At 36.1% G+C, this 24524-nt stretch overlaps 1 protein-coding gene across 2 annotated transcripts in view; it reads right to left on the bottom strand.

Moving 5' to 3' along the window:
* Window positions 1-8247: 8247 nt before the first annotated feature.
* Window positions 8248-24524, bottom strand: part of FGF9 (fibroblast growth factor 9) — a 45060-nt gene continuing 28783 nt past the window's right edge. For both annotated transcript variants that reach the window (XM_083361868.1, XM_083361869.1), the window contains exon 3: window positions 8248-9481. In XM_083361868.1, coding sequence (XP_083217994.1) covers window positions 9236-9481 — 246 coding nt within the window. In that variant the 3' untranslated portion in view covers window positions 8248-9235. The remainder of the gene's footprint in view (window positions 9482-24524) is intronic.

The raw sequence follows: 24524 nt of genomic DNA, 5'->3' as shown, positions 1-24524 counted from the left end.
TTGCTTTTGTGTTGTCAGGACTGTTTTTGTGTATTGTGGTTGTAACAAGCAGAAGTCATACCCCTTTTCTCCTAACATAAAGATGTGGGAGCACACAATCCTTCTGAACCAATCTAGAATACTATTCTCAATGCTAAATAAATGTATGGAGTTCCTTAAGCAACTAGGTCTTTGCAATAATTAGGATGGGTGACAGGCAAGTTTTCTATTTCTTAGTTACTTTGGTCCTTGAGTCTGCTGGTGACCTCTAGTTACAATCTGTCTTATCCTACATCAACTCTAGTAGTAGATACTTCTGCAATTACCTAAATTGAAAATCCAGTGAAATAGAGAGCTGTCCAAAACAAGCAAGGAGAATAACAAGGTAAATTTTGTTCCATATCTAGAGTTTCATTTGTATCACTTAGGATGTAAAGTCAAATAATTTGTGTGTTAAATTTAAGTTTACCGACAAAGAATTAAAGGGAGACTAATATAGCTATTTTGAGCTATTTAGCTCTCATCAGCTAGCCATACCCTTCTGAGATTTGAATCTCAAAAAGGTATGGCTAACTTATGAGAGCTAAATAGCTCAAAATAGCTATACTAGTCTCCCTTTAATTCTTTGTCGGTAAACTTAAATTTAACACACAGTCTGTCGCAGAATGTGACTGCCTGTGAAGGCTCCTAGATTGGGGCTGAAAGGCGCGAAAGTGGAAGCAGGATGCTCTGTCCCATATTTTGGGTAGACCAGGTAGCCCTGATAGACCAGTCTCACCGGAAAACAATTAAAGTCAAATAATGTGTGTCCTATGTATTGAAAACCCAGTGCTTCCCTGTTCCTCCCAAGGGCCTTCCATCAATTTAAAAAATGCACTGGCAACTGTCCTCTTATCTGGACACAGGATGCCTCCATTGCAAGAAAATATGTGCACACCCACCAATCTCTCATTTTGTACTAGCAACTAACAATTATTTTGCTCTTCAAAAATAACAGTGATCCCTACTATTAGGTCAAATCCAACAACATCAGAAATAAATATATTATGACATAATAACGCTTCGAGCTTAACAATTTACTTAGAATATCTCAGTCCATCGAGAGAGAGAGAGAGAGAGAGAGAGAGAGAGAGAGAGAGAGAGAGAGAGAATGTTTTGAAGTAGATCCAAAAATTACTCTTTTTCTGATTTTCGACTCTGTGCACAACAATAAGCATTATGCTTCAATGAATTTGTTTTGGAGTCAGCAGACAGGCAGAGTTGTTGGCATTAAAAATGTGAAAACCTCTCCACTGCAAACTGACAGATGTTACTGCAAGATTTTCTTGCACTTTTGCTGACTCATTGCAGCACTGGTATTTTTTTTAAAGAATGTGCATAAAAAAGCGAAAAAAGCCATCACAAGATCTGCCAAAATGACTTGTGAATCAGCTTTTTTAAAGCATAAATTTACATATTTATAATACAGGGAATCAGATCTTCATTAATTCTATACTGTCATCTTTATCCCCACATCATCCTTTCTAAGGAAAAGAAACTAAGAGTTGGCTGAAATATACCAAGAAGACCAATTTTATGTGGTCACAGTGACTAAGGCTGATATAGCCTTCATGTTCACGAGAGCGTGGGCAACATGCCAAGAATTAAAGGGCAAAAAAGCAAAGAAGTACCAGGTTGACTCAGAATAATGGTCTTCCTGGAGTAACTTGAGTAGCCCATTTCCTGTAATCACTGTTGATCAGTATCTTTGGGTAAAGACTATGAGCTTCCAGTATAAAAGTCTTTGTTTAGAATTCTTAAACATTGAAACAATTTCTACTGTTTGTGGCAGGCTGATTTCAACATTCTGCATTTTGAACTGTCTTTCACTATTATTTATTTGACCTTTGCTGTAAACTTGTTGATTTCCTGCCAGACTATTGAACTTGCAATTGATAAGGATCAGAGTTTAAGTACTTTTTCCTATTAAATTTTCCTATAATTGCCTTATTAGTTTTGACCCTGAATTGTCATACTATAGCTTCTGCCCTTCCATGGGAATCCTAAAACAGGTGAATTCTGCCTATAGTTTGATTAATTTCTTGCATATCAAAGGTTACATGAAACAATAATTGAAATTGTATACTATTTATGCTTCTAGGTTTAGCTTTAAGAATTGATATTCTTGACGAAGTATTGAGACACGGCAAGCTTTTTTCTCCATCCATAAAAAGATGCTTTCTGTTTGTTTGTGTTGGATAAATTATAGAACTGATTTCATAAATTTATTAAATTCAGTGACTATTAAAAATGGGTTTCTGTGAAGTACAAAACTAAGGCAGGTGTGAATAAAATGTTGTTACAGAATATTGTTCAAAAACCTTTGTTAGCTTTCATGAGTGAATTAAAGTCAGCCTTCTGAAACTTGTAATCTGAGATTAATCAGCGTTCTACAGAATTCATCTCCAAAGTGATGATGGGGAGATGAATCAAGGAGATTTTGCTCCTAAACAACTGAAAAGGTGAATCACTAGAACATTGGGTTAAATGCTATTACCCATAATTATAATGTAGGTAGAGTAAATGTGAATGTGAAATCGGACTATTTTATAAAAAAAAATGTTTTGAATGCAGGACACAATTTTACTCTTTAGATAAAGACTGTGCTAAATACAAAAGCAGCTCTCAATCTTGCAGGTGAAATGAGAACAAGAACATGCATCCTTAAAATAAAAATACCAAAAAAGGGGAGATGGTGTAAGAAGTGGATTCAACTGTTCTAAGAAAAGCATATAGATTCTTTGCTTAAATGGCATGATGAAAAATGTACTACAAACGTCAGTTAGTTTTGTCTGTGTTCTGCAGAAACGGTCCAATTATTTTTGCAACAAGGCTGATTTGTTAAAAGGGAGAATCTCACTGATTTCCATGAAAATAGATTGGTCCTTTTGGTACTGTTGTCAGAAGACCCCTTTGAAAAATAGGTCTCAGTACCGTATTATTCCAAGCTGATACATAATAGATTAGAAATTTGTCAAATTTGATATCTGATAAATAACATATAGAAACCAAAGTTAGGCATCACCAATTGTTAAATTCAATAGCTCCAGGGATTCCAAAGTATGTCTGAAGAACACAAAATTGCCCCACAAAATTTAAGGGGTTTCATATGACCCACTGACAGGCAGTTTTGTGAGTAAAATTTGATGTCCAACTGTTTTGTATGACCCACTGACAGGCAATTCTGTGAGTACAGTTTGATAGTCAACTGCAAATCCTAAAAATAAATGCATACAAGTGTGAATCTTTTTTGTATTTAGTTTCGTGTAATTGGGTAACATTCATGGATTTAGCATTTTTGTCTGTGTGAATTATTAAAAAGTGCCAGTGTTATGTGCTTACTTGCATGTAGAACTGAATAGCAACAGTAAGGGTTTCTTCATATTATAAATGTGAATTTGGTAGGTTATAGTAAAATCAAGATGGTCACTATGATGGTGTGACTGAAGTTTGCTCTTTATACACAGTATATCACAGGCTAGAAACCCGGAGACTATGATGTTTATGGAAATTCTCAGTCATCCTGGTCATGGTTGTCCCAAAGGTGCTTTTTCAAAAGCCTGACTACAAGGAATATAAATCCTTCCATTCTCCACCATTCAGTCAGAACTGAAGAATCTTCTTAGATGAGAAATGAAACGCCTTCAAGGAAAAACAAAGTGTAATTGCCTCTTGAAAAAGCACCTTTGGGACAGGAGACTGTGAGTTAGGCACAAAGCTAATTGGATGACCTTGGACCAGTCACTCACTTTCAGCCCTAGGTAGGAGACAGTGGCAAACCACTTCTGAAATTTAGCCAAGAAATATGTAAGCAGTGTGATGGGATGTAGTGCAGATTCCCAGGAGGAAGGGAATGTATTACAGAGGAACAAAAGACAATGAAGAGAGTTAAAACCACTCCTCACTAGTTGTTCTCAGAGTATATGTTTAATGGTGAAAGTAATCAGCTTTAGGCAAGGAACAATAAAAGAAACTGCTTAGAAAAACCTCGTTATATCTTTCTTGTTTTTTGGAGTCCAATAGGCAGTCAAAAGAAGCCAATGTGAACTTTAGACACCCCCCCAAAAAAATCACATCTGGTATCTTGACTTTTTCCACCATACCTGGAGAACTTTAATAGAAGGTACTTTCTTTGCCTTTTCCAAATGCAAAAGTGTTAGATGTAGCCTTGTCTATAGGTCCTGTTTGGAATAAGCCATCATCTATAAGGCCACACTATTAATAGAAAAACAAATGTCTATATATCAAGGGTCAATTAAAGGTGCAACCTTTGATATTTAATTGTTAATGCCTTATGGGGAGAAAGATAAAATTTGTCTTAAGCCCTATTTTGGAATTATTGTGTCCTGCTTAGAGACATAAATGGATAAGAGTGATACATGAAAAACAGTGTTTTGTTGAATAGAAATTGTCAGTCATTGGTTTTACTTGTTTTCCATATGGTACAAAAAGCTCGGAAGTCTGCTACTATGAGCCAAAATATCCATGTTCAAGAAAACATCTATGATAATTCCTTATCTCTAAATATTCAAATATCCAACACAACACTATGGGTTATTTGAATATATTGATTATAGTTTATTATATCAACTGCCACAAAGTCATAACATTTTTTTCTTGCTTATTTTAGTCCTTTCTTTAAAAAATACAAAAAAATAAATTAAAACACATTAAGTAATATTAATGATCTGTCTATGATCAAACCCCACCCCCACCCCCAGCAAATTCCACATTAAGGCTAAAAATATGGTCTTATTTATTCTGGTCAGTTGTGGCAAAGCTGACCTTGCTTATGAGTGTCCTTAACATTTTTGTGGACATAGTGCAAATCTGGATGCTTATTGCTCCTTGAATCCATCATTATGCAACTACACAGGTAGACATACATACATACACACCTATATCTATCATACATATAGATAGATATACATATACATACTTTTATCCATATAGATATACATGCGTACATCTTTTTGCTATCAGATGTTGAACATGCTGTACTTTATCCCACTTCCTCGTAAGATGATCAATTTATGGTTCAAATTTTAAAGATGGAGTTGAAAAGTAATTTATATTTAAAGTCATCTTAAAAACTCTGGCATATTTCCAGTGAAAGTGGTTTGACCATTTAAACAAGAGGTCTGTGTAACTTGTGAACCATCAAGTTGAATACAGACCAGCATTAAGGCTTATCAGGTGCTTGACATGCCACCTATGTCTGCAGTCTCTGGTAGGCAATTTTATAAAGCGCTAGATCACGGGTGTCAAACTCGCCACGTCATGTGATGTGTCGCGATGTATCACAACTTGTTTTGCATTGCCGGAGTTGAGGTGGGCGTGGCCTCTGCATGATGCAACCAGCCCACGGGCAGGCAGTTTGACACCCCTGCTCTAGATGGATTGCTCATGCATTGTCAGTGAGCTCTGAACTTTTTATTTAATACTGTATTGCATGTGCCTACTTTATAGGTAAAGATGCAACTGATTCATTTCAATGTGAGGCAAAGGTTAAAAAAGATAACTTACAGGTGGTGGTAAAAAAAGTTATTACAAAATAGAATAAACTTCTTAAATAATTAGCTCTGAGCAAAAAAATAACAGTTCAATCCTGGTCATACTTAAGTCATGCTAGATTTCATAGGTTTGATTCTCAGTTCAGTATTTAAGGTACCACTTGAAATATATTTATATAGTTTATAGTATTAATTTTTTTGTAATTATATGTTTGGTGTTTCTTGGAGTCAATCTAGGTGTCAGTTTCAAAGGATTGATCCTAGTCTAATTTGCTTAGCAATTCATAATAAATTCAGAGTGTCTTATATTTGGTTATAATATGAACTGAAAATAGATTGATAAGACCTTTTTCATTTTAATGTCATGGAGAGCTCTCATTGATCCTAATAAAATGAACATTTTTGTGCTAAACCAACAATGAATAATGTACATGTTATGCCATTCAGCAATGTCTTGGGAAAGGGGGGAGGTGGTTAAAAAAAAGGAAAGATGGCATCAAGCCATTACAAGAGACACATGCAACTTCACAAATATACACAAAGTGGTAGTTTCTAGTGTGTTGTCATAACCACCATCTTGACTTTTTTGATGACTCTCCCCCCCCCCTTGTGGATGCTGCTTATGGCATTCACATAAATATAGCTGACAATTATATAGGACAGCTCTCCAACAAACTAATTGTGAACAGCTGCATCTTATCACATCTAGAAATTACCCAAGACTAGGTGTTGTAGATTAGCTACACACTATGGATACATTTGACACAAGTTTATTCCTAAAATAATAATCCCATATTTGTTTTCCATCTCCCATAGTATGTAAGTATGTCTGTGTCTTCATAACTACAATCTTGCACCACTGATTATTTTAGAAATGGCAGGAAAATATTTAACTCACTGACTTCAAGGGTAGAGATCATTTAATATTTCAGCAAAACAAGTAGAAAATAAGAAATTGTTCTGACCTAAAACTGATCATATGAATTTACTGCATTTTCTTGTTCAATTTCTTTCCAAAGGGCAACCATACAACCAATTAAAAGAATAATAATTCATCTTGAATATATTAACCATTTTTCATCAAAATTTATTCCTAATTGATTGCTACTTCAGACCTGAAACTGCTTGTTGTTTGAGAAGACCTTCTTGTGGAAAGTCATGGTATAAATATATAGTTCTGGGATTGCTTCAATGGCAATATAAATCTTCACAGTGCTTTACAGCACTCTGAGCAGTTACAATGTCAGCATATTTTTCTCAACAATATGGGTCCTCATTTTACCAACCTTGGAAAGATGGAAGGCTGAGCCAACCTTGAGCCCTAGCAGGATCGAACTTCAGATTGTGGGCAGTTAGCTTGTAATATTGCATTCAAACCACTGTGCCACAAGGGCTTCTAGTAGCTTCCAGTAGAACAACTCTATTGGTTTTAATAGAGATTGAGATGGATTTTGAGTTCACAATGAGCAACTCTTTACTTCTAGCAAATTATTGCATTGCAGCACAATCAATGCATATGCTACCATCCTCTACAATTCCTTTACTACTTTTGCATCTAATTCTAATCCAAAATCTTTAATCATGTTTTATTAAACATTAATCAGTTTTGCAGGTAAAAATATAATGATTTGGTTTGTTCTCTCCTTTTTTAAATTGCAAAAAATAAGATCAAAAGAAAGCAAAAAAAGGCAAGAATTTGGAAGATGACAAAATATAATGAACAGAAGCCAGGTCTTGTAACTCAGCAACAACATTAATTTCAGACTGAGGTTTGCTACCCCCAAATAAGACTCACTTTCTTTATTGGGGCCACTCTGTATGTTATACATTATGCATGTTATTTACTATCTTTATTCTATGGCATAGTGTTATGTGCAAATCCTGCTTGGAAGAACAGAGCACTCCCATTTTACATAGAATCCAGCCTATAACCAGAGCCATGTTGAGCTGACTATATTACTGTAGTCTAAACTCTCTACATTTCCGCTGCCAACTTTTATTGAAATGGTATGTACATGTAAGTGCATGAACTGCAGTCATTGTCAAGGTTTCTGCGGCCTCTGTTGATCTTAGGGCTTTATGACAAAGCCTCTCCTCTATGGGTAAGCCCAAATTATAGCTACTAACAAAAGGTATGCTTGCACTCATTATGTTACACAATCCTCACTGATACACATTATGCAGTGCAGCCAGCACAATATGCTTTAAGAACATTTGAAACATAATTTAAGTATAGTACTTTCACCCACATTGTAATTCTCAATAGAAATGTACTCTTGTCATCTGCAAGAGTCCTATATGTATTATGATAGACCACAATGAAAGCATTTTTCCCATGAAAGATAATAACCCCCATGGAACTTGTGTAATTTCAGAGTAGATAATCAAGTGCACAATTAAACAAGTTTACAAGAGAGAGAGTTTTGTCTCTGGCCTTTGTTACTACTAGTGAGAGAGAACCTTAACTGGTACAAAAATATCCTAATAAAACATTAGAATATTTCTGACATTCTGCTTAAATAAAAAAAACAACCTCATACATATTTATGATGTAGCTTTGGTATAATCTGCAGTAGGTTTAACAAGTAGAATATATCATATACCAACCCTTATTTTATTTCCTTGTGTTTTTTATTCCACAACTGGGAAGTTTGTAGAAATAAGTTTGATAAGTTGCTTATCAAAGAGGAAATACTACAGACACAGAATTAAAGTTTTGAAGACCCAGTTTTATCTTTAATCCTCAGTAAGAGAGGGAGAGGAAAAGGGGGAGATTTTAAGCTATGAAACAAGCAGTCAGAAGAGTAAGCACTCAAGAGTCATGAGTGGTGTGCATAATTTTACAATAATATGGGCACAAAAAATATTGTTGCCTTTAGTACATTAGGATCCCTAGATTCCTCCTTGCCTCCATGCACCTTTATGTTTGACTTGTATGAATTTAATCACACGGTCGTAGCAGTCTTTGCTGTTGAAATGTTTTCCAGAGCCTATAGCTTCCAATCTGCCTATCTGGCCTGTACATATGTCATTAAAAATAAACTCTATATAATAAATAAATATATAAAATAAATAAAATGTTGCCTTTGGATTTCTATAAATAAATTTAACTTTTTTTAAAAAAAATCCTGTATTACTAAGAGGTCTTTACTTGAAATTCATTAAGGGGTGACTCTCAACTGAGCAGTCAAAACTGAAAATAAGTCTCTTTTTTCCTGTTTGGATTTTAGACAGACCATACCCTCCATGCCTTTGCTTTTAAAAAAAAAATGCAGCGTACACTTGAGCAGGCCACCAGCCAAAATTCTTCATGAGTCAAAAGTATGGCAGCTATGCTGATCTAGGATGAAGTATACAACAGACCAAAAAATTTAAAAGCGTGTCTATTTCCCAGCATGCATCAGGCCTTTCCCCCCTTCCTTCGTTCTTCAGCTTCTGCTTTCACTCTCAAACATTCTCACTCTTTCTTTCTCACTCAATAAATCAAGTGATGGGCATAGGCTCTCTTCCAGAAGACAAACCTTTTAAGTGCGGAACACCATCAGCAAGTTTCATCCAAGCCTCCATCATATATTATGCATGCGACATAGTTTGGCAACAGTGGAGCTGATGTGATGACACAGCTAATCAATTAAGAACCCACCGCATGAAACCTTTATAGTGGTTGTTGGTTTTTAAGGGCTCAAGTGAAGGAAATGTCTTTGTCAACTTTGGCTTAAAATATCCTTATATAGTTCAGGGACTTTCTCAGGGTCCACTGGCCTAGGTAAAAAATGTGTGAATTTCTGATGCTTTTTAGTCCTGGTCCCTTCTCTGGGGGTTCCATCTCTATTTAATGCGACATAATATCGTCTTCCAGTGTCCACATGCTTATATAGGTTTGATGAGTATGTATTATACCAGTTCTCTTCAAATTGTTCTCTGAACACACACTCCTGGGTTAATTTATCCTGTAAATATAAGCAGAAAAAAAGTCATCAGTGGATTATTTTCCCATATATTATTAAACATTTGGAATGGAGACAAACAATAATTTTATTTATTTCCCCGTTTATTATCTTTATAAATAACTCAAGGTGATGAAGACACACAATACTCCTTTCTCCTCCTGTGTTGTTTTCCCACAACAACAACCTTGTGAGGTTGAGTTGTGTTATGAGTAACTAGCCTAAATATTTTATTCCTCCTATTGGTTTCCAATTCATTTATTTCTTAAGCATCTGCATCTTTGACCAGCTCACAGCTCTACATTCTTATTACTATACTCCTTCTCAGCCTACTGCCCTTCAAATCTATTGGATTACAGGATTTTTCACTCAGCAATCTCCTAGGAAAAGTCTTATCTAAAAGTCACCTAAGTGGGAAGGCTGAACTATTATGATACATAATTAAATAGATCTTCATTAATTTCTAAATCCTAAACATTTAAACATTAAAACATTTGTTGCTTTAAAAAATAGGATTTTCCATGTGAAAAGTGTTTCTATAAGCATAAAGGCATATATTAAAAAATGCTTAGAATTTATTTCTGCACCTCTCTGTAATGAAGTAAAGGTGATTGTAAAGGTGTCCTCTGTCCAGTTGTTTCCCACTCTAGGAAGTGGTGCTCTCATCTCCGTTTCTTAACCAAGGGAACCAGTGTTGTCTGAAGGCATTTCTATGGTCATGTGGCCAGCATGACTATACACCGAGACACATGGTGTCTATTTGCATGCTTTTGAACTGCTAGGTAGGCAGTAGCTGGGGCAAGTAATGGGAGCTCACCCGTTGTGCAGCACTCTGGTCTTGAACCCAGGCCATCAGCTTTCCAGCTGACAAGCTCAGCATCTTTAACTGCTGAACCACCACTCCCCTCTGAATGAAGTAATAGCATATTATGATGCAATACTGTATCAGGGTGGATTTCTCTGTTTACATATAGCAGGGGTGTCAAATTGGCGGCCTGTGGGCCAGATGCGTCACATGCAGGCCACGCCCACCCGGGTTCCACAAAGGCAAAAAAGTCACAATATATCACGTTACATCATGTGACACGATCGAGTTTGACATACAGCATGTAATCTAGATTTCTTGGGATTTTTTTACTAGTTTGTAAAATAGCAAGTTGTAGGGCCCTTAAACCACCAAATTTGAGATATATTCTTTAAGGGAGGGGTACATAATACCTTCAAGATTCTTACTCCCTAAAGTTGGCTTAAAACAGACATTTTAAAAATCCATATGACAATGGAAGATAAGAAAACACTTTTACATTCATTAAGTGTCAGCTCTTAAGAACAACATGTAGCAACTAAAAGAAACCTATACTATCAAGGAATTAAGAATGTAATGGGAAGAAAAGTTAATGAAGTGAAAAGAAGAAAACAAAATTAAAGTTACTCTGCAACGCAAATGCTAATAATATGCTGCACAGATAACTTCTTAAATGCAAGACTGTGTTTTGCCAGATGACATATTCTTTGACACTACATTGGCTGCATACAAAGAAAAGCTTTTTAAATAAAATTCAGTTGCTCAGTATCACAGGATTTGATCTACTATTTTTAATAAAAAAAAGTTAGCAATGCTGAAGCAGATATTATTGTGCCCATGGAGTGAGTATTTCTTTCTTATTTATTTACAGCATTATTATACCATTTCCCATCAAAAAATGTCAAGTGGTTTCCAATATATTTCTATGTGAAATGTATGGTGCAACACAATCATAATCCATATATTTTCTTTTCAGTAATTTCATTTATAGCAACTACATTGCTTTCAAGGTAATCTCTGATAGTAGTAATTATTTCAGTATCTATATACACTCATTCGAGCTGGTCAAGGAAAAGCAATATAGAAATTTTATACATAAGATGATGAATAAAAATGTTTATATTGCATTGCGGGTGGTGAACATATGGGCTTATCTGAAAGAGAAACATCCACTTACATTTCCCATAATGAATCCAAGAGATATTTAGGCAGTGATAGTTACAGGTTGAACATGTTTAGTGAGAATGACTACACCATTCCCACCACACACAGAGTTTATGTATCAAGAGGACTACAACTTTCAGCACCACAACCAAGTGGAAGATATCGTTTTTCTTACACCCTGCATATGAATTTCCTAAAGGTTACCCATTGAAGGAACAGAGGTATTTGGTCTGATCCAGAACTATTCTTATTATGGTCTTAAACTGCCCTTTCAGTGGTGGGAAATGTCCTTCAAAGACCCAATGAAAGGCAAACAAGCTCAGTTCCAGATACAACTTGTGGTGTACACAAGACTTTTCACACTCTGATTTTTATTGTGCTCTTAAGCTTACAGTAATTTTTTTAGGAAGAATTTGCCATCCCATGTCTTTTTCATTCCCCCCCCCCACTTCTTAGTAGGCTTGGCTGACCTTGAAAGAAGCTAAGGAGGGTTAGGCCTGGTTACTACTTAAGATTAAAACCACAAGGAAATCACAGAGCTGTAGGCTCAACTGGAAAGTTAAAAAACACAAAGGACATGGTAAACCTCTTCCACTCTGTACCAAAAAAACCCTGTCCGTACATTGTGATATCCATGTAATCACCATTAGTTGAGTTTGAGTTTAGGATGTTTACCTTTACGTTAAATTTGCCAATATTGTAAACAATTTTCCATTGTTCTTGCAATTTCAACAATCAAAGTAGTTGTTCATATACTCACTTAATTGTTGTAACTCTCACCATGGATTTCTCAAAACAGCCTTAATATCATATGCTATAAACAAACGTACATATTGAACAGTATGGAGGGAGAAGATCCTTACAAAGGCTTAGATGGATAAGCAATTTAGCCATAGTGATTATTACGTCTACTTCATCCAAAAGTTTTAATAGAGAAAAAGAACCAACTCTGATGTTTCAGCCTCATTGTGCAACATCAATTTTACTGAATTCTACAATAGGTAAAGTTGAATGTGTTCTAATAGCCTCCCACAGCTTATCTAAGAAGAAGAATGCAAGCAGTTTTGTAATCAATCTCTTCTATTTATTTGCTGAATAGTCTTTAAATACAGCACTTGTTGTTCCTTGAACAATTTTTTAAATTACTTTGAGTTCTTTCAGTTGTAAATCCAGATGCTGTATAGAAGTCAAATACACTGTCAGAGAAACTGGCAAGAAACTTACTTAATGTGGGTTTTTTTATTCTTATTTTCTTCAGTCAAATTAGATCATATGGAGTATACTGCAGAATGCTATCTAATATTAAAAGGCCCATTATATTAAAAGATTCTCAGTCTATTCTTGAGTCAGTTATTTGCTTTTCCATAAATACTTGATGCCATTATTTGAAAATAAGTTGCATCTGTAAGATAATTTATTTTCTCTTCTGGAACGCTTATTAATTACAAACACCATCAGAGGCTACTATCAGGTTTCCATTTTGAAAATGGAATTGGATTATTTCTACAAAGAATTATAACAGAATACACAATAGGATGGTCTATGATAAGACATAGTATCATATGAAGAGGTCAGTTCATGGTTATCCAATCTTTTGACTTGCCTGGTCCCCAGTGAGTGAAGAATTGTCTTGGGCCGCATATAAACATAATATAAAATATATAATATAGTTACTGTATATACATAACAATAGATAACAAACTTATATATATATTGTGGAGCCACATTACCAGATGTCCAGGGCTGCATATGGACACTGGGTTAGTTTATGTACAGTCATGGCCGAAATTGTTGGCACCCCAGAAATTTTTTCAGAAAATCAAGTATTTCTCACAGAAAAGTATTGCAGGAACACATGTTTTGCTATACACAGGTTTATTCCCTTTGTGTGTATTGGAACACAACAAAAAAGGGAGGAAAAAAAAGCAAATTGGACATAATGTCAAACAAAACTCCAAAAATGGGCCGGACAAAATTATTGGCACCCTTAACTTAATATTTAGTTGCATACCCTTTGGAAAAAATAACTGAAATCAGTCGCTTCCTATAACCATCAATAAGCTTCTTACACCTCTCACCCAGAATTTTGGACCACTCTTCCTTTGCAAACTGCTCCAGGTCTCTCTTATTGGAAGGGCGCCTTTTCCCAACAGCAATTTTAAGATCTCTCCACAGGTGTTCATTGGGATTCAGATCTGGACTCATTGCTGGCCACTGCAGAACTCTCCAGCGCTTTCTTGCCAGCCATTTCTGGGTGCTTTTTGACGTATGTTTGGGGTCATTGGCCTGCTGGAAGACCCAAGATCTCGGATGCAAACCCAGCTTTCTGACACTGGGCTCTACAGTGCGACCCAAAATCCTTTGGTAATCCTCAGATTTCATGATGCCTTGCACACATTCAAGGCACCCAGTGCCAGAGGTAGCAAAACAACCCCAAAACATCATTGAACCTCCACCATATTTCACTGTAGGTACTGTGTTCTTTTCTTTGTAGGTCTCATTTCGTTTTCGGTAAACAGTAAAATGATGTGCTTTACCAAAAAGCTCTATCTTGGTCTCATCTGTCCACAAGACGTTTTCCCAGAAGGATTTTGGCTTACTCAAGTACATTTTGGCAAACTGTAATCTTGCTTTTTTATGTCTCTGTGTCAGCAGTGGGGTCCTCCTGGGTCTCCTACCATAGCGTTTCATGTCATTTAAATGTCGACGGATAGTTCGCACCGACACTGATGCTCCCTGAGCCTGCAGGACAGCTTGCATTTCTTTGGAACTTGTTTGGGGCTGCTTATCCACCATCCGGACTATCCTGCGTTGCAACCTTTCATCAATTTTTCTCTTCTGTCCAGAACCAGGAAGATTCGCTACAGTGCCATGGGTTACAAACTTCTTGATAATGTTGTGCACTGTGGACAAAGGCAAAGCTAGATCTCTGGAGATGGACTTGTAACCTTTAGATTGTTGATATTTGTCCACAATTTTGGTTCTCAAGTCCTCAGACAGTTCTCTTCTCCTCTTTCTGTTGTCCATGCTTAGTGTGGCACACACAGACACACAATGGAAAGACTAAGTGAACTTCTCTCCTTTTTATCTGCTTTCAGGTGTGATTTTTATATTGCCCACACCTGTTACTTGCCCCAGGTGAGTTTAAAGGAGCATCACATGCTTGATACAATCTTGTTTACCCACAATTTTGAAAGGGTGCCAATAATTTTGTCCGGCCCATTTTTGGAGTTTTGTTTGACATTATGTCCAATTTGCTTTTTTTCCTCCCTTTTTTTGTTGTGTTCCAATACACACAAAGGGAATAAACCTGTGTATAGCAAAACATGTGTTCCTGCAATACTTTTCTGTGAGAAATACTTGATTTTCTGGAAAAATTTCTGGGGTGCCAACAATTTCGGCCATGACTGTATGTTATAATAAACATGGGATATAATCATAATAAAAGTTTACAAAATTAAAGCTTAAGAGAAAAATAGTTTTTGAATTCCATATTTTGCTTTCCATCTTTTTAATATTTTGTCAGTTCCAGAGTAATAGAATTATACAATAACACAGGATACAGTATTTTTTAAAAAAATATTTACAGCCAAATATTTTGTTCCAAACCATCCCCACTTGCACTATCACCAACGAGCTGCACCACCGTGCCCCTATACCTCCCTATATTGCAGAAGCACTCTAGTCGTGAAAAAATGGATTGTAGACATTGGATGACTGCTATTTCTAGCATTTTGCCATTAGTCAGTCCAAATAAACATCTCCCACATGTTGATAACTGAATTCAAATTCTTTTAATTAGTTGAATATGCCTGTACATAATTATATACTCTTTAACTGTTTTAGATTAAGTTATGTGATCAGTTTTACCATCTATTACAGGACATGAAGTAACTCATTCACTTATTCATTCATTCATTATCAAGAATGAGAGCATCCATTAGACCAGTATTTCTCAACCTTGGCAACTTGGAGATGTGTGGATTATATATTACATAGATTCTACTATATAATAGAAATTAATGCATTTTTTTAAAAATCCCATTTATATCCCGCCCTTCTCCGAAGACTCAGGGCAGCTTACAATCTAAAGCACAAATCAATGTGCTTAGCAATAGCCTTCATTCTATGTATATGTCTGCTTATTAGGGCTTCCCCCCCCCCCAAGCGGCATTATTACAAAGTCAACTTATTGCCCCCAACAATCTGGGTCCTCATTTTACCTACCTCAGAAGGATGGAAGGCTGAGTCAACCTTGAGCCTGGTGGGACTTGAACCTGCACTAATTGCAGGCAGCTGGTGTTACTTAAGGAGCCATTAGCCCACTGCTCCACCAAGTCTTATGCAGGATTATGCAAGATTATGCAGGAAGACACTATTACTTTCTTTGCAGACATATGAGAGCCTCTGAATTTTATGATCTAAACAACCACATCATCAGACCAAGACTAGTTCACAAACACAGAATCACTCATCAGAATAAATAGCCTGAGAGTGGCTCATGCTATTTTTAATTAATTGAACTAATACAATCTAAGAAAATCTTTCCTCCCATTAATGCCATTAATTAGCACTGAAAGTGGGGGGGGAAATTATCACAAGAACTATTTCTTTTTTAAACCTCTTCCTGTTTTAAAAAACTGTCATTACATCAATAATCTCAATATTACAAAGTTTTCATATATTAATAAAAAAAGTAGAGTATCACAGGGAACATTTTAATTGCATTAAGATTATTATATGTTACAGAAGCAGTTTAATGCCTGCAGTAGGAGACTGGATTATAAAATTAACTAAACTTGCAAAAATGGTAGAGATTACTAGTTTGGTTTAAAAAAACACTTTTTTACAGTAAGGATTTTTTTGTTGAAAAAAAATATTGATTTGAGGATTTGGGGATTAAAAAGGATAAAGAGGTTGGAGAAAAGTTTAGGATGGTAATTACTTAACAGAGAAAGAAAGTCTAATTTCTTTTTTAATTTTTCTTTTTATGTCTCATTTTTATGTCTCTCTTTTTATATCTCATTTTTTATATTTTACTACTTCAAATATATATACACACATACACCCCACACATAGATGCATACAGTACATATATACACAATCACATATAAAAATTTGATTAATAGTTTTGTTAACTGAATAGCCATGGAGCAAATACATTCACAACATATACATTAAAAAAAATCCAAGTTAGCAATAGTTTGCAATTTACTTCATTTCTGAATAAGCAATAATATATTTCATTCCATCTGAATTCATTCCAGCTGGATGAAAAACAAAAATGCATAACCACATATAGTATCTCCAATTAAAAATAGGTCAATTAACGGTATCTTTGAAAATTGTCTTTGAATAAGAGTAAATGAGAAAGTCCAGCACAATTAGTTACTAAGCATATGTACATATGCATCAGTGGTATATCAAAAAGCATATCCTAGAAGGATAACCAGGCCAAGGTCTACTTGCATCTGAATAAAGGGGCATCTGCAGGAATGGTGAATTGGTGGCTTCAACTGTGCAGCTAGCTATAAAGCCCATACCCTTTTTCATAGGCATTGCATAACTGACATACATTGTTTAAAAGGCAAGGCTTTCCTCTCATGGCTGTGGATGCTAACTTGACTTTTCTGATCCTCCTATAGATTCTCCCTCATAAGAGCACCTTTGTGGGAACCTCAAAATCTGACAGTAATCATTTTGCTCTCTTTGTTATTACAGGTGGGCCAATCATAATTGTCTGGTTCCAAAATCTGCTCTAGTATATCTTTTCCATGCCCATTTCTTGTTGACTTCCAGATGCTGCCAGCCATGACATACAAGCTGAATTCCATGGTCATTTATAGGTAGCAATAGCATTCCCCTGCAATCAGAGTCATGGGTCACTTATGATCAATTTCTCCCTCCTTTTCTTTAGAGAGAGCCCTGGTTAGTCTGATGACTAATTAGACAAGTGAACTGGCCTCACTCCACATTAAGAAGCATGATTAGTGGGTGTTTTCCCATCAGGAAGAAATGTTTGGTGGAAAGGGAAATGAAGCCAGGAGTCTACCAATCTTTTTTCTTAACTTGTACTGTAGTAATTAAATAAGGATAGCACCACTTGCAGATTTTGCTATTGTACCAGGATTGGGATCAGTAATAGGGGGACATAATCTTATATCAGGATTCTTTTCTGTCAGCTCAAGAACTATCGAATAGTACCTTACGTGGGGTCTGATCAGGACAAAATAATTACTTTTCATGATAAATTACTTTTTATGATCTGGAGTTTGTGTTTCTGCTAATGGCCTCCAAGATAGCATTTGTCTTTTTAGCAGCCATATTTAAGCCAGGTCAACAAGGAACCCAGATCCTTTTCATATGGAATACAATTAATCCTCAACTTACAACCATTCACTTAATAGTTCACAGTTAAATGGACTCAGAAAAAAAGGGACTTATGACTTTTACTGACACTGTCATCGTACTACCTTGTGGTCACATAATCCCAATTCAGGTGCTTATCAATCAACACTACAACCTGTTCCAATGGCCTGAGGTCACATGATCACATTTTTCAACCTTTACAGTTGATTTTTGGCAAAATAACTGGCAAAAAAATTGATTAGGGAAGCTGGATTTGTTTAACGAGCCTGTGATTCACTTAATGACCTTGATTGTTGTAAAATCTTAATTAATGACCTTAATTGTTATAAAATCAGGTTTGACTCACTTTACCACCGCAATGACTTATGACAGAAATTATGATCCCAAATGAGGCTGTAAGATCAGGACCACCTGTACCACCAAGTCAATCTTCCCATCTTACTCTTGTGCCTTACATTTTTCTGCCTGATGCAAAACTACATTTCTACTGTTAAATTCCATCCTGTTCATATCAGTGCATGAGTGAAGCTTATCTAGGCCTTTAGATTTTTCCCCTCAAAAGTATTAACTGTCTCTTCCAGTTCCATGTCATCTGCAAATAACTCTGTCAGCGTCCTGTCATATCTAAGTATAGTCACTAGAATATTAAAATAACCTACTTTTAAGGTCATATATTTACTGAGACTGTTCTATTCTCACTCAGAATGATTCAGCAAATCGTTTGAAAAAAGTGTAAAAGGAGAAACTAAATACTACAGACACCACAGAATTGTAGATTTTACAGGATGCAATTGTAGAGCTTTAGAACAGTTTCATAATCTAGCAACTATTTTGATATTTCAATGTATTTATTTGTAATATATCTATCTAATCTTTTCCACTTACTGGAATATTCAAATCAAAGCCAAGTTACACTGAAGTTGGATCAATTTCAAAAATACTGTAAAACTAGAATAATACTTAAACGTATAATACTTCGCTCTTGAAGAGACTTAAACCGCTTTGAGAGCTAACATGCATAATACTTTTTCTCAACATGGCAATGAAAGATTGTAAGTAAAGAAGAGAAGGCTATCTTCTAACTCAGGGGTCTTCAAACTTGGCCCTTTTACGACTTGTAGACTTCAACTCCCAGAATTCCTTAGCCAGCATGCCCGGCTGAGGAATTCTGGGAGTTGAAGTCCACAAGTCGTAAAAGGGCCAAGTTTGAAGACCCCCGTTCTAACTCTAGAATTAACCAGGGAAGGCTTTCTATCTTGTTCCCATCAACTCTGCCTCAGCTACTGAGAGGGATAAGACCTCCCCAGTGCTTGCCTTGCCTACCCTACAAGGTTCCATCCAAAAAAGGTGCCAGAACTCCGTTCTGCGTGTTCTATGACAAAAAAAGCCCTGGACCTCCCTAACTATCCAAAGGAGAGAACACAAGATTTGTATAGAATTATCTTGTTTGATTTACTAAATAAGTATAGAATTTCCTATTAAGGAGATATGTTTGGCCTTTCTTGTGTTGATATATAATTCATATTATATAAGCTATATCAGTGTTATCAGTACATATCAACTTAATTTTAATATTGTGAAATTCTAAATTGAAAAATGATACTATAAATATGTAGCTCTAATATAACATTAACATTTTTTATTTATTCTTACAAGTCTCTGCTTATAAATATCTTTTCTATTTCTTTACTATTTTGTTTTCTTTCTTTTTCTTATGTTCTTAAATAACTACTAAGATAGATAAATAAATCTTAAAAGATTTATTTTTTGTTTAATTATTAACTCTTAAGTGGAAAAAAAACTAGCCCAGATTTGGAAGGTAAATTAATCTGTATTACATTTTAATAAAGAGTATAATTCCAGTGCAGTAGTTAAAGGCTATCAGGCTAGAAATTGAAAGAGTGGCTTCTAGTCCCACCTTAGGTACAAAGTCAGCTGAGTGATTTTGAGCCATTCACTCTCTCTTAACCATAGGAAGAAGGTACTGACAAACTACTTCCGAAATCTTATCAAGAAAACTATGTAAAACTTTAAACTATTTAAATTTTCAACCATTATGGGAATTGAAACACAATTTGGTATTTACAATTCTCCAAAATGTTAATGCAAGTTTCAAAGTGAGAAAGTGCTCATAAAAATATGTATATTGGGACCAAAAACTCAAATCTTAAGCAACATGGTTATAAGTAAACAAAACCATATGATCATGCTGTTTAGGATCCACAGTTCCAGCAATCATTAAACAAGGACCATAAGGTATGTGTTGTTTAACCAAAAGGACTTCATGTGATTGTGATTTCCAACTTCCCGCCGGCTTCATCACTGACTTTGCTTGTGGGAAGTCAGCAAGAAATGTCACAAGCTCTAATCACATGACCATGAGACACTGCAATGGCCCTAAGTGAGAGGATAATTATCCCCCATTCAGTATGTTATAACTTTGAACAGTCGCTGATTTTAAATGAGGACCACCTGTATTTATAAAAATAACGTTCATGCTAATTTTCCAAGGTTTGCATGTAAAAGATGCTTTATTACACATAAATGTTTAAAAATATTCATATTGGCTTTTCATGCATACTCTGAGCAAAAATACATCCAAAATAAGGAAAATAAGAAAGTGTATAAATAACATTTTCTGTTTTAGATATATATATGGAAACAGGCTGTAATGGTATCTGGGATATGGGTTGAAGAGATGTTTAGAAATAGCGAGATAAGAGAAGGCATAGCTGGATATTGGGTGGAGAAAAAGCAAGAGGTTCACAAAGGACCCTCCCCAGTTTGTTGAGCTACAAAGGAGACCACAGGGAAAATATATTTTCAGACACGCAAGATTCTGTTATTACAGCTCTACAATATAGTAGAATTAGCTTTTCTGATCATGTTTTCTCTTTGATCTATCTGGTAAGGCTTAAAAAGGCTTGGCAAGGCAGTGAAGCCAATACAGGTAGCCCACAACTGGGACTGGATCTCAGCTGCTGATTGAAGTGAGGTGCCCATGTAACTTCTCTTCTCAGTACTCCTGGTTGTGATCATTAAAGTGATCTCACGGGTCTAAGCAGAGTCCCAGGTAAGGAAGGTGGGATGCTTCATGGGGGTGGGGGAGAATTTGGGAGGCCACAATCAGGAGCTGAAAATCATCCCTGCTGAAATCCAAGCAGGATTTTCAGCCCAAGTGAAGAGAACTCACATGCATCCTGCACCAGGCCTTCCAGGGGCTCCCCTATTTGCCTGAGGCATCCCACACTCCTTATATTACTGCCTTATTACCTCTTCGGCCCCTACCTTATTTCAGCTCCCTCATTTCTCCGTGAGTTGGCTGAAAGCACCTTTTCCAAAGCCATCATAATTCCAGATCATCATTAAACAAACAGTCATAACTTGAGGAATATTGGCACAAGATGGGATAATATAGTCCTTAAAATTACTTGTGATCAGTATCTTTTCATCTGCATTTTATAACAAATTATCTTTTAAAATCAGTTTCATGCAGAAAGCATTACAATCATCGGTCTGAGACAAAGCTTTGCCTTCTTCAAATACATGACAGTATGGAAAGATCTTAGATTTGTGAGTTGTTTAAGGCTTTTTGAAATTTAATGCTGGCAAATCTAGTAACTGTCAACAATTAATTTTCAGAATTGCCTTGCTCTAAGAAAAATCCATATCCATTTAGTAATTTACGCACAGGAGCTAAGCAGAAATGTGGATAGATAATACAGGCTAGCAATGTTGCTAGCTTCATATCCTCTACCAATTTTAATCATGGCCAGTAAATCAAGATTGTAAACCTAATTTTAGATATCATCAAACAGAAAGTCATCTCCAATTTAAGAATGACTGTTGATGCATTGCCTGGAGTAAAATAAGGTTCTGGGAAAGATATTTTAACTGCTTTTACACATGAGTATTTCCCACAGCTATATTTTAAATAGTTTCTTCTTCAAATAAGGTACTCTTTACTATCTAGTGACGCCACATTGGTTTTGACCCATAGCAACTTCTTCTAGACTGCAGATTCTCTTAATACCTTTTAAGACCTTAGTGCAAAGAAAAAACAAGTAAAAGATCCAAGTGTATTGTTCTATTTTTTTCCTCCATGCATCTCCCATATTTAAAGAGACAATATACTAAAAACACTTGCAGAACCCCCAGGCTTTCTGTTTTCCACTTCCTGTCAAGTCAGTTTAAAACTCAACCAGGATTGATCTGATTTGTCTTTATTATTTGCAGCTTTATTCTTATATTGAAGTGGTCTAGACATCGTCATATCTCTACATTTTCAAGTCTGGAGTTCACAGAGAACACATCCTTATAGTCCTGTTCATTTGTTTTCCTCCCTTCCTTGACTCAGCAGGAAAGTACATCTGTATATATAAAAAAAGGGACGCGGTGGCTCAGTGGGTTAGGAGCTTGTCGATCAGAAGGTCGGCAGTTTGGCGGGTCAAATCCCGAGTGCTGCGTAGCAGAGTGAGAGCCTGTTACTCGTCCCAGCCTTCTGCCAACCTAACAGTTCAAATGCACATAAAAATGCAAGTAGAAAAATAGGGACCACTAAGGTGGGGAGGTAACGGCATTCCGTGCGCCTTTGGCGTCTAGTCATGCCGGCCACATGACCATGGAGATGTCCTCGGACAAGCGCTGGCTCTTTGGCTTTGAAACGGAGATGAGCACCAGCCCCTAGAGTCGGAAATGACTAGCACACATGTGCGGGGGAACCTTTACCTTTTATATATATAAAAAAGGACTGCCTCACAGCCTACATTATCAACAACCAGGCATGTTAATGTTGCCACCCTCACACAATTTAAGTCAGGGTGGTTTCAGAGCAGTGACTGGTAGGTTGCTTGCTATTTTTAATCTCTCATCCTGCATTAGCTGTGGGCAGGAAAAGTGGCTACCAACGGCTGAGCATGATGAGCGTGGCAGTTTTTTCTGCTTTTCCCCCCCTTTTTTCTCTTTTCTTTTTCGTTGTAAATTTTATTTGCATTTGTCTTATTTTTGGGTTTAAATTTTTCAATGACATTATATTTAAATACCAGCACATGATAAATTGCTGATTTAATAATTTTGAAGAAATTACTTTGATGAGCTACTTTCTGAACAATTTTTGGCATCAACTAATCTAAGTAACCTGGTCTAATTCTAATGCAGACATGTCAAACCTGTGACATCATGTGATATCGCGCACCGTATTGGAGCTTTTTCTCCATTGCCGTCAATGGGAGGGCACAGTTTTGGCAGGCCGGCAATGCAAAGAAAGAAGGGAAGGAGCAGTAATACAGAAAAAAAAAAGAATTATACTATGTCATCACTATCATCAGCAATAATTCTGTTTCTACTAGTATAAGTTCTTAACTATAATTTCAGAGGTTGAAGTTTAGCCAGCTTTAAACCATTGAACATTGTCATCCTGAATAATATTCTGGTTTGAGGCCAGCATTTTTGGAAGGCCTCTTTTCTCTTTTATAAATGTGCCAATAATCTGCAGTCATCTCAGGTCCTATGGTATGACTTGCCTATTAAAAGCATGAGGCTGCTGAAGATACACAAAATATAGCTTAGCTATATTGTGTGTTCACCAGCCTCATGCTTAACTGCTTTGAGTAGTACATCACTTTTAAATCTGTCTGAGTATTATAGTACAAGTAAAATATATAAATATAGTATCTTTGCTTGATAACATAAAAAATTAGCCAAGAGGTATTTTCAAGATCATCTATTTTTCATTTTTAACACTATATCTAACCTCACTGGCTGAAGAGATTTTGAAATAATTGTTTTTAAAAAGTATTCCTATCATATGTTTTATGAAAACTAGATGATACTAGTTTTCATTCAATTCAAGGCCAGTATTCAGTGGTCACATGCATTTTGTGTAGTTCATATACAAACTACCGATTATCACATACAATATTATTCTACATAACAAAACAAGGAGTTAAAAGGAATGTTATATTGAACATGGAGAACAGAGGATGGTGAAATTATTCTTACTTATGAATAATTGAGTTTCTTCTTGAGTGTTCTACATGTTAAGCTGGTCATAGATGCTCCATCAGTGGAGGCTTTCAAGCAAAGGTTGGATAATCCCTGAAATGATCAGAGCATTCCTGCCTACTCATTCGTAAGAATACAGACTCATGATAGGCTTTAACAAGTCCAGGGTGTTTTCCAACATGCAGCTGACTTTGACTTTTTATTATTATCAATACCAACAAGGACAAACCAAGATGCTTGGACGTCTCTTTTTATGTTAGTCCTTTGAGGCTATCTAAGACTCCAGGGGTCCTTGGTGCTCTCTGAGCTTGCTTGTTTTCTTGCAGAGGTTTCATTACCCAAACTAGGTAACATCATTATTGCCAGTAAGGAGTGTGGTTTTCTGTCAGTTTATATTCTAGTGGCTTGCCCTTTCAATGTTGATGGGGGTTCTTAAAGATTCTTTGGTTGGGCTGTTTACTGTTAGCTTCTCTGGCAGTTTCTTGATTGGGGTATTGTTTACCCCAATAATAGAACGCAGAATAATAGAGTAGGTCTGATGTTAATTTTGGAGTTAATCTATGCTGATCTGGGTCTGATTGCTGATGGAGAGGTGCTTAGGTCCTTTTGTTCCCTTTTTGGTTGGTTGATTGTCTCTTTTCCATAGTCTATAGATGTTGTTAATGTCTATGTGTCTATTGATAGCTAATTTGTCAGAGTGCCTGG

The sequence above is a fragment of the Vipera ursinii genome (assembly GCF_947247035.1).
Source record: "Vipera ursinii genome assembly, chromosome: 4".
NCBI classification, from domain to species: domain Eukaryota; kingdom Metazoa; phylum Chordata; class Lepidosauria; order Squamata; family Viperidae; genus Vipera; species Vipera ursinii.
The sequence above is the reverse complement of the archived record's forward strand: the minus strand, read 5'-3'. Positions and strand labels throughout refer to the sequence as shown.